The sequence below is a fragment of the Populus euphratica genome, unplaced genomic scaffold (genome assembly GCF_000495115.2).
Source record: "Populus euphratica unplaced genomic scaffold, PopEup_1.0 scaffold28.1, whole genome shotgun sequence".
Taxonomy (NCBI): Eukaryota; Viridiplantae; Streptophyta; class Magnoliopsida; order Malpighiales; family Salicaceae; genus Populus; species Populus euphratica.
In genome coordinates this window covers 1,764,641-1,776,039 of record NW_011499862.1, presented here as the reverse complement: position 1 = coordinate 1,776,039, position 11,399 = coordinate 1,764,641, and the positions used below count along the sequence as shown (strand labels likewise).

The window sequence follows — 11,399 nt, the reverse complement described above, 5'->3', positions numbered from 1 at the left end:
GCACGCCAGCCACCAGAACTCTAAGATTCAAGCAATCAGAACAGGAAAAACGACTATCAACGTAGAAAACAATGGTTTTGTTGAAGAGGAAATGAAATTCTCAAAGTCTGGTAGATGTTCCTAATCCAGCTCATGCGCTAGCGAGCTCTTTCCTTGCAAAACAAACAACCTAACTTAATTTTGAAATACATTAAAAGTTTTCGTTTGGACAAACATATTCTGAAATTGTAGTTCTGCTTGCACCATGTCCAATCCTCAACGAAAATAAGGCACCAAACAAAGCATGGAAAGAAGCAAACCAATTCTACCAGGCATTACACATCTTCCAAGGCTCTGAATTGTCCGGTGTTGAACCCTCTAAGACAAGGGTAAAGAAGAAGAGAAGAAAAAATATGACGGCAGTGCAAAAGCAACCAAGAAAAGCAAAAGAAAGCATAAAAGTTGAGCAAGAACACCCAGAAGAAGTTAAAGCAGCAATATATAACAACCTTAATATGACCATGCAAGACAAAGAATCACTGGCAAAAATGTGGCATACGCTGAAAGAACAAACCTGAGGAGCAAGATAAACGCGATCAAATGAAACCCCAACGATCACATAAGATCTAAAACAACACACCATATATCATCCTTGAAAACAACAAAGCATGGCAGCAAAAGCATGGAAACAATGTTAAAGGCCTCACCAAAACAACAACAAAAGCAAGGACGTCGTCAAAGAGGAAAGAAAAACAGAAAACAAAGCATGGAAGAAAGAACCAAAGCCATAAAGAAACATGAATGAAGAATAAAATTAAAAAGTCAGTGCTAGGAGATTGTCTGCGATAACAGGATCACTTTATGATTTTAGAATCTAAACAAGACACTCTAACCAACTGTCACATCTAATCCTGCTAAGCTTCCCTAACTGCTCATCTTGGAGGCACGACTGAAAATCACAAATTAATTCCTACGTTTGCTATATGTGGTGAAGCTGTGAATAAAGCGCACAACTATCCAGCACACTGGCCACCCATGCACAACAGAGGCATAAGAGAACATAAATCCAACCTCTAAGCAGTAAGCACACATGGTTAAAAGGTGATGGGCACCCTCATTAACACGTCATAAACTAATTCCACCATTATCAATCAACAGACCCTCCAACAGCAGCAATGCAAGAACAACCTAGCAAAGAGTAGCACTCAGGAAACATGGTGATATATAAGACAAAAAGACAGTAGCATGTTAAGAAAAAACGGGAAAAGTGCAGCCCGAGTAAACAAAATAAAAATAAAAATAGTTCACATAACACAACCAAAGGACACCAACTGCAGACCACACCTGCAATCAGTTGCAGGGAAGGAGAAACAGGAAGCGGGTAGAAAAACAGCAGGAAACAACAACAAACTAAAACCAGAAGGATGAACAGAAAGATGCTCAATCTAAAAAGAAAAAAAACTTAAAAAAGGCTCCAAAAAAGATACAAAAACCTGAGAAAACAAGGCACATAAGCCCAATCCGAAACCAAGCCCAAACAAAATGCACCAAGCTACTCTAGATCTAAGCGGCAAAGCAAACTGAGAAAAACGAGATGCAAAACACAAAGCAGTAAAAATAAAATAAAACAAAAAAATCAGAATCACCGCCATGACGAATCTAGTCCAAAATCAACCTAATTGTAACAGAGCCTACATAAAAGAAGCTACCACCCATCACTAACCATAACGAAATAGAATTAACCACATACAAATAGAACCCAGACTCTGAAAAGACACCAAACCTTGCAAAGTGTGACTGCATTTAATATAGCATCATTGAGGTAATTTTGACTATCTGGCGAATCCCATTACCCCATGTAGCCTATAACACCAGATTTCGATGATGCTTGTGGTGTGGTGGTGACGATGATTGAAGTAATTTTGACTTCACTATTGTCTCTTTTCAGCATAGTAGCAATTAAGCATAGAAAAATTATGGGAACTTAAAGGGATAATGTATTACAGGAAATAAAAAAGACAACTTTTTCTTAAAGAAAATTTAACGTTTGACTCAGTTGAAGAATCCTGGATATGTTGGGATACATACAATTGACAAGAAAAAAACATTATGGACCCAATTGGAAAAACAGTAATAGGCCAGTGAGGCAATGACTAATCTGATAGCTTACTAATGAGTGCGGTGTTCTTATCGACTCGGGTTGTTGGATCCCATCACCATATATTGGTTGTTGAGACTTGATAAATCAAATGGCTACACCTTGAAATTTATGTTTTGTTTCCGAAAAAACAAAACTTATTATGTGTTTTGGAATGTCAAAAATATTTTTGTTTTTTTAGATTCAAGGAAACTCCATCTTTTTAAAAATATATTTTATAAGTTTAAGTAAATAAAAGTTTAACAATCCCAAACTCTTATATTGATATATTGAAAGGTGATGCATAAAAATAAGATGTTGTAATTAAATTTATTATAGCTGTTAAACCTGATTTAATTAATTTGTTTAGGAAATTTAGAATTTAAAACTTAACTTGGGTTTTTAGTTGAAATAAAATAAATATTGATGTAATAAAATTTGATTAATCCTGTCAAAATTTTAATGATTCATGCTAAGAAAAACACGAGAAAGATGGAAATGGTGCTGTCATTACAAGAATGGTTAATTCATGTTGAATTAATAACCCAATAATCAATATCTTTTTCCTAGCTCATCATCTAATAAAATCTGATAGCAATCAATTATCCTAATTAAATCTAAGTGGATCTATTAATTTTGCATACATGACCACCACATGCTTTCCATATTATAATGATTTTGGCCCATAATTAGGCTCCTTAAATACATATAACTAACCTTTTAAACACAAATCTTTTTGGATATTCTGTAACTCCCATGTACCACATGTATAATATTTACTGCTAAGAGATTTCCATTAATAAGTTTTCGTAGCATTAACGTGTTTTAAGAATAAAACTTTGCTAAAATTGAAAGCTACTGCAAGTCAATGAAAACAGTGACCTTTCAATTGCAGATAACAACAGGGATGTTAGGCTACCAACTCTCAATGGATGAGGGACTCAATTGGGAGAATCAATTTGTGGGGTCTCAATTGAATAAAGTAAAGTTATAGAAGTAAACATTAACAATTGGTGGTAACCTCTCAACTAAGCCCCTGGACAAGGTTAATGAGTTGATTTGGTGCAAGGTATGAGTCATAAATCAGGCTAGTTAGTTTGGATTAATTTGAGTTAATAATATCCTTTTAAAATCAAAATAATGCTGCTATGAATCCTTTTTTTAAATTCAACATTTTTGATTATATCAACTAGGTGGTGAGTTAATATGGGTTTTTAATGGGGTTACACTAGATCAAATCCGGCTTATCCTAGTCTTGGGTTGATATGCCTGGACGGTGGTTTAATAACAATGCTACAGGGTCGATTTGACTGGAAGCAAAAGCCTGAGGACTAAAATATAGAGTTGGTTCTTTCTATATAAATAGTGGAGTAAATGGTTATTTTAATTTATATTTCCGCTTGGTAATTGAAGGTTCCGGAAATCACATGAAGCCGGAAAATTAAACCCGGCGACGATTCTCATTCCGGTAAATCAGAAGTCCTATCGCGTTAATCCCTTCTTCTTCTCTCAGGGTTCTTGATCTAAACATGAAAAAAATTAAAATTTACAGTGAATTAGGGTTTTGTTTAGGATAACCTCGGTGTCTTTGCTTTTGATTATTCCATTAGGGTTTTGTGGTCTAATGATCATGAATGTAATTGTACTGAATACTGATGCAGCCCTAAATGTACATTGTTTATATCTTGTGAGCCCTTGATTTTTATTTTTTCTTTATGAAAGTATCCTGTTTGGAAATTCTAAGAATTTGGGAGAGTTTTCTTTTGTATTTTTCTCTTACTGTTGCAAGGGATGAGTGAGGCATCGTAAAAGGTTCCACTCTATTGGAGTGAAACGAGATATTGTGGTTAAGACGTGTGCTGCATGTTGTAAGATCGCTTGAATTTCTAGTATATTCTTGGCGGGGTTGGATATACCTAGAAGAGAGGGGGATTTATTAGCCATGTAGGGTTGCTTGACTGTTGTTTGCTCGATTACTAATAAAACATCATCGATAAGCCTCACCTGATTGATTCAGTGGGATCTTATATCATGTTTTGTAGTTTACAGCTTACGGTATGGGAAATGATACTAAAGCTAGTCGCAAAGCTAAGGCTGAGGAAAGCAAAAACAATGATGTAAAAGGGAGAAACATCGCTAGTAGGTCATCAACTGGTCTGTGTACTCCATCTGATAAGTCTGGTCTAAGAAGGTCGGTGAGAGAAGCATCATCAAAGAAAAATGTGACTCCAAGCCCTTCAAGCACTCGGAAGTCTGAACGTCTTGAGAAGCAGAGCCCTACGGCTCCTCCAGCTACGAGGAAATCTGAGAGATTAGTTGAGAAGCAAAGCTTGTCGAGTCCTCTGAGAAGGTCTGAGAGGGGTAAGAATCAGTCTTCATCTAGTTCTTCTGGTTCAAAGAAGTCTGGCAAAAAGTCAAGCTCTTCAGTTATGAAGAAAAAGCAGAAGAAAGAGAAGAGTGGGAAACAGCTTGAAACTAAAGATGTTGGAAACGATAAGAAACATGTGATCAAAGCTGTTCTGGTTGAAACAAAGAGAATGGATGCTCGTGCCTACAAGGCATTGTTCAAACGACAACAAAAGAAAGCTAATCTGAAAGGTAGCCAAGTAATTTTACAACAAAAGAAAGCTAATCTGGAAGGTAGCCAAGTAATTTTTCTTTATTCTTTCTTAATATCTGTCTGTTAATTGTTTCGAATCTTTCTTCATGACTAGTAAATGTATTGCAAAATCTGCAGCATTGCAGGACGTGATCATTCTTATACTTTTCTGCTTGACTTGGTAGGTCGTTGTGAGGGGATGAAGAACAAGAATGCTGATGGCAATGATTGCAGAGATGGTGCTTCTGAGAATGTTAATGGGGGCAGTGAATGCAGTCAAAGGAAGGTGGAAGAATTGATATATAGGTGTGCTTTGAGAGATTCTGAGAAAAATTTGGAAGGAAATTCCATTGCAAGTGAACCTGTAAAAGAGGTGTTGGAAAATAATGGTGGACCAAAATCTCCATTTAAAAGCCAGAAGCTCACTCTCTTAGAAAAAGACCATCAATTTAAAGAATGGTACAGCAGGGAAGATCTGAAGAGTGATGACAGTGTGCTGCTGTCAGCTCAAAGAACTTTATCTGAGCCGGTGAATGATGTTGCTCAAATGGAACAAGAACAATTGCCAGCAGAGTTGGTAGATTTGACAGTTAACAGGACACCCAGGGTTGATACTGAGGTGGAGAGTGGTTACAAAGAGATGCCTTTTAAACGAAAAAGAAGCATTGAGGACTTGAATTCTGATGCTACAACAATGGTTTCAAATAAAGTTGCCGATGCAGCTCCGTATGAGAATGGCAGAACGGATCCCATGGCGAAGTGCGCTACATCTTCCAAAAGGCAAAGGTTTGACTTGCACAAATTCATTAACTTGTTTTTATTGCTTGGGGTGTTGATTATTTTGATGATGGACTACCAAGGAAGATAAAGGGTATAATTAATTTTCTTGGGTGCAAAATACATATCTTCTAAGAAATATGCTTTAATTTCAAGGATATAATTAAAAAAATTCAGAATTAAAATATAAAGTTTGGCGAAGTATGGGTGCAAAGCAGATATTTTCTAAGAATTAAGCCTTACCTGTGAGGGTTTAATTAAAAAAAATTCAAAATTTGAGTAATAAACTTTAAACTTTCTTAAAGTTTGAGGGGTGCCATGGCTCCCAGGCCTCTACTGTAAAAGTAGTTCCGTCCCTGTCTAACCACTTATTTCTGTGTTGGCAATGGGGTCCCTGCTAAAAAATAATTGCCACTTTACCTGTTGGGGTCTACTGTATTATGCTATGTTTAGATGATGCCATGACAAATTGGCTGGTAAGGGCAAAAGGCCTTGCTAAGCACGGGAGTGAAATAGTGGATAGGTAGTAGAGGTGCAATATTAATTTGGAGTTGAGTATTGACCTTGGAGCTTTTTTTTTTTGTTTGGTTTTATATCTCAGTGATGATTTTCTGGTATTTGTTGGAATCCGCATTCCCTTTTACAGTCCAGAAAGTATCGTCCACTTCCTTTCATGCTCTGTTTCCTTTTTCACTCTCATCTGCACGTCATGTGTACTGCTTTACCCTTTCTTTCCGGCCTTTACTGCTAATAGTTTTGAATTCAAGGTTTAGAGGATTACATAATTAATGTGATAAAAAAGATTCATGGTCTGTGCTGATAATTGATGAGCTGTGGCTTAATTTTCTTACTGTTTCTTTTCATGATTTATTATTGTGTTTTTTGAAGACTATTGTCCCTCTCTCTCTCTTCAAATCCAGCTGTTTCTCTAAGATCATTTGATTTCTTATCTTATTGGTGATTTTTCATGCATCCCATGCAAGTAGGCAATTCATGAAAAGTTGTGAATAATTATTTATTTTATCCCATGACTCAACATTTCCCCTTATTTATATTGTAATCATTTTGATGTGTTGAATTAGGATAGAGGGGGAATTGAAGCCAATGTCACTGCAGGACCTGCAGAACCATGCATAACGGACTTGCATCTTAAAAAGTCTTCTCCATATTATCAGTTTGATGGCGACCCAAATACATGTGTCATCTGCAAGCTTGGTGGAAAGCTCTTGTGCGTAACAGTTAGACCTCACCCTGTAACTCCTTCTCGCTCTATATTACCATGTGACTGTTCTCTGTTTCCTTTTGCTAAATTTAACCCATGAATGTTTCAGTTTTTCATAACAATTAAGTACCCCCCCCTGTGGGGGAAAAAAAAAAGGAAAAAGAAAAGATCATGTTTTCACCTTTGTGCTTCTAAGTTTACTCATTTTGAAACTCATCCTAGTTGTGCTCTTTTATTCTGGCTTTCCCTTTGATGAAACCCTGATTCTGCCCCTTAATTGAAGATTCTCTGATAGTGTTAAGTTTCTTTGGACAAATTCATGAAAAGATTAGGTTTCGAATAAACTCTAGAATATACAGAATTTAGAATCATAAAAACATAATTCAGTAACTTCTTTCTCTTTGGCGGTGTCAATGTAGACTCCTAATTCTTATTGCTGTTTGCATACCAACCCAAAGTTTTGCTTTAGTTGTTGCATCTTTATTTTCTCTCTTTTGTCAGCACGCTCAATCTGAAACCTCTTTTAAACCAACCTAGTTTATGCTATTGTTTATTCTGTATGGAGGAAGCTGCTATTCATAGTAGTTATTTTTCCAGTAACAGTTCCTGGAGGTCCCAAACAATTGATTTAGGTATTGGAGTGCTAGGGAATATCTCAAAATATTTTTATCTACTGAGGTTCATGTTTTTCTATAATTCCATTTTACTATTAGGTTGCCTAGGGCTAGGTCAGGTATCTCAACTGTTTATCAAACTTGAAGCCTCCATTGCTCGTGAACATAAGTTTACATGTTTTTTTACTCTGAAGCTCATTGTTTAGAGGAATTTTGTAATATTGTTTTGCCATGTCCAATTTCAGGTGTTGTGACGGACAAGGTTGTAAAAGAAGCTACCATCTTTCTTGTCTAGATCCTCCTTTAGGGGATGTTCCCCTTGGAGTTTGGCACTGTCTTGCATGTGTTAGGAAGAAGATCGAGTTTGGTATGCATTCAGTTTCAAAGGGAATAGAGTCAATTTGGGATGCCAGTGAAGTGGAGGTGGCAGATGACAGTGGTATGTGAAATGTTATTATAACTTTTCAGTTTTTTTTCAGTTTTATTTTGAACCATTTGAATAAGTTTATAAGTTTCCTGCAATTGTGGTATTCATTCTCCATTGCAAATTATTTTCTAAAGTTGTTGGCTTTCTGAACATTTTTGATAGTAGCTTTGAGAAGATTGTGCAACTCATGGTATGAATTTCTTGTATGATGATATTTATGCTAGGAGTGCAAAGGCAGAAGCAATTTTATGTTAAATACAAAGGTCTTGCTCATGTTCATAATCGCTGGTTGCCGGAGAATCAATTGATCCTTGAAGCTCCTTCACTTGTAGCAAAATTCAACCAAAAAAACCAGGTTCTGATGTTAATTGTTGTGCTTGTAGTTTTGTGTCTATGTTGGATCATTAATTTTATGATGAATGGACACAAAGTAACAATCATTTCATTTCCTTTATGCATGTCAGTATTTCCTCTTATGAGAAGTTTAATGTTCAGGTCAGAAAGTGGAAGCAAGAATGGATTGTGCCACATCACTTGCTTCAAAAGCGATCAGTAATGCTTCCCAACCAACATGTAGAGAATTTCAGTCACCATGCTGGCAATATTCTAGCATGCCAATTTGAGTGGCTTGTTAAATGGCGTGGCCTGGATTATGAGCATGCAACCTGGGAGTTGGAGATTGCTCCTTTCATGAATTCACCTGAAGCTCAGAGCCTCATGAGAGATTATGAAAATCGTCTTGTGAAGGCAAAAGGAGCTGAGTATTTATCTATAACAGATAAGGTGTGCATGGTTGAATATGAGAACTCATATATTTTATTTTATGAAGTCTTTTTTCAAACTCATGCAGTATTCATAACTATAGATGCATATTTATCTGGATAAAAGCTTTATAGTTATTTTTTGGCAGATTCCACACTTGAAATGAAAAACTATAAAACAAAGGTGGCAATTGTAAAATTATGACTGTTGTAGCATGTTCCTTCAAAAGATTGTTACTAGTCATCCACTTTGCCTGCAAGGTAAATTCATGCAAAACGAGTCTTCATATGAAGTACAAACAATAATAGAATCTTTTCCTGCTAATTAAAGGTAAGTGATGTTGATGTTATGGAGAATATCCTTAGTCTTGTGAGGGAAAAAACCAAAAGAGATATCTTGTTGATCTTGCTTCTTGTGATTTTATGTACTTGTATGCATTCATTAATGTGGTTAATTTTCGTTTTGTTCCCAGTTTTAGATTGTGGCACATGTTAGCTTTCTTCTATGTTGTATAAATCCTGGCTTGTTGGTTTGCGATTAATTACCTGCAGAAACTCATGATGAATAAGTGTTCATTGGTTAAATTGTTGCAGTTGTCAGCTGGAGGTTCACCTGAATTTGATTGTAACCATCTGGACTTTGTCAACTATCTTCGTGACTGCTGGCTCAAGGGAGAGAATGCTGTTCTCATTGATGATCAGGTATGTGATCAGGCTTGTCGGTGAATCTAATACTTAATTTCTGAAAAAGACTAGCAAATAGATGATGTAAGCTTGAGGATGGTCAAATGATGGTCTGTTAGTCAAAAGATCGGATTTGGGTCATTTTGAAATGCAATCAAATGATATTTTTGTCTATAATATTTATGTTCTTATATAAAACCTACTATGCATGTTTCTTTTTTATGATTTACACCTACCCCCTTGTCTTGGAAACATTCAATTTATCATGCTATAGTGGTTCGACACTCTACCACATTAGTTGAGAAAGATTGTTGACAAGGTTCAGATGATCATTAGTTTTTGTGATTATCTTAATTGCTTGTGGATAGTTATGATGAGTTTATTGCAGGAACAAATCACAAAGGTGATTTCTTTTATTTTGTCATTGTCATCCAATGCCTCTTGGCCTTTTCTCATCATCACATCTTCTGCTTCACTTCATTCATGGGAAGAAGAGTTATTTCATCTGGCGCCATCTCTATATGCTGTGGTTTATCATGGAAACAAAGACATACGGAAAAGTATTAGGAAGTTGGAGTTTTACAGTGAAGGCGGTTGCATTATGTTTCAAATACTTGTTACATCACCAGAAGTTATTATTGAGGTCAGCATTCATGATTATTTGGGAGATCAGTTCTCATGTTAATTTGATTGCTTATTAAATTCTCCTTGGGATAATGTGCCCTACTGATCATGCTGGGAGGCCGTTCATGCTGCTTCTGTAGTGTGACATGCATGATGATTTTCATGCAATTTATTGTGATAGAAAAAGAATAGAGCAGAGAAAGAAAGAGAGGTCTATGCTACTGTACTTGCTAATAAAAAAATTATTGCCAATTATGGAGACTCTTATTGGTTGATTTGCTATGGCATTTATCATTGACCTCTATATTATTCTGCAGGATCTAAATGTGCTTGAATCAATGAAATGGGAAGCTGTAATAGTGGATGAGTGCCAGAGGTCTAGAATATTTTCACATTTTAAACAAATTAAGATGCTAAGGACTGCTATGCGGCTTCTCCTTGTAAATGGTCAGCTTAAGGTGTGTGCATATGTGTGCTTCTTTTTGTCCATCCGGTGCCTTATTTTTGGCCTCCACATCCCTTTCATAGGTGCCTTATTCAATGTACTGGATTTGTAGGATGGCATCACTGAGCACCTGCTGTCTCTGCTTGTTCATCAGAGTGATCTAAATGGCAGTGAAGACTTGGTAACTAATTTAAGCCCTAAGACTGGCAATTTGAAGGACCAGTTGTCAAAATACATTGCAAACGGTCCCAGACCAGACCCCTCAAGGTTTAAAGAATATTGGGTTCCTGTACAGTTATCCCCCATGCAGCTTGAGCAGTATTGTGCCACTTTACTTTCAAAATCTTTAGCACTTTGCTCGTCCTCAAGGAATGATCCTGTTGGTGCCCTCCGCGATATTCTTATCTCTTGTCGCAAGGTTGGGCTAATTCACGTATAAAATTAATCTATATCATTGGGTATTTTTTGACTCTGGAAACTCTTAAACCCCTGCACTTTACACAAGCTTTAGAAATTCTCTTTTTATTTCTGTTTTCAGTTATTCATAATCTGGTATGGCCAATTTCTTGTTTTGGAATTATCAGAAAACCATGATTTATTGATCATAGTCTTGGTTATCTATGGGATTAAAATTCTCAACAGTTTCTTCCATCATGGAGATGTCACCCATTGATTTGGTTTATATGATTTTTGTATCTGCTACAGTTATGATTTATTTACAATTGCCAATGAAATAGATAGAAAGTAGATTGTACCTGTGCATTTACAATAGCAATTAATGCATGCATAATGATTGTGGACAGTGCTGCGATCATCCCTACATCATGAATCCATCACTACAAATTTCATTAACGAAAGACAGAAAAGAAGCTGACATTTTAGATATTGGAATAAAAGCAAGTGGCAAGCTGCAACTCCTGGGTGAGATGCTTTTCAGCATAAAAGAGAGAGGATTAAGAGTGCTGGTCCTTTTTCAGGTACACAGTTTACCATCTACTGATATCATTTTTGTTTTCAAAAAGTTCTGCATTTGTTATTTTTTGCTTCAAAGTCTTGATTACGTGCATTTGAAAGTATTGTTGGCTACTATATGACGATTGTTTTGAATATTTATGTCCATCGGTTCAGCC

General features: G+C 36.2%; 1 protein-coding gene across 8 annotated transcripts in view; it reads left to right on the top strand.

Annotated features, from left to right (window-relative positions):
* Positions 1 to 3,480: 3,480 nt before the first annotated feature.
* Positions 3,481 to 11,399, top strand: part of LOC105125185 (helicase protein MOM1-like) — a 19,706-nt gene continuing 11,787 nt past the window's right edge. The window contains exons 1-12 of one of the 8 annotated variants that reach the window (XM_011025517.1): positions 3,481 to 3,584; positions 4,159 to 4,756; positions 4,901 to 5,501; positions 6,580 to 6,720; positions 7,574 to 7,767; positions 7,980 to 8,110; positions 8,251 to 8,538; positions 9,111 to 9,218; positions 9,589 to 9,843; positions 10,142 to 10,282; positions 10,382 to 10,687; positions 11,073 to 11,246. In XM_011025517.1, the coding sequence (XP_011023819.1) occupies positions 4,174 to 4,756; positions 4,901 to 5,501; positions 6,580 to 6,720; positions 7,574 to 7,767; positions 7,980 to 8,110; positions 8,251 to 8,538; positions 9,111 to 9,218; positions 9,589 to 9,843; positions 10,142 to 10,282; positions 10,382 to 10,687; positions 11,073 to 11,246 (2,922 nt within the window). In that variant the 5' untranslated portion in view covers positions 3,481 to 3,584; positions 4,159 to 4,173. Of the gene's footprint in view, positions 4,757 to 4,853; positions 5,502 to 6,579; positions 6,721 to 7,573; positions 7,768 to 7,979; positions 8,111 to 8,250; positions 8,539 to 9,110; positions 9,219 to 9,588; positions 9,844 to 10,141; positions 10,283 to 10,381; positions 10,688 to 11,072; positions 11,247 to 11,399 lie in introns of all 8 variants that reach the window. The other 7 variants (XM_011025518.1, XM_011025523.1, XM_011025519.1 and 4 more) reach the window with 7 other exon arrangements.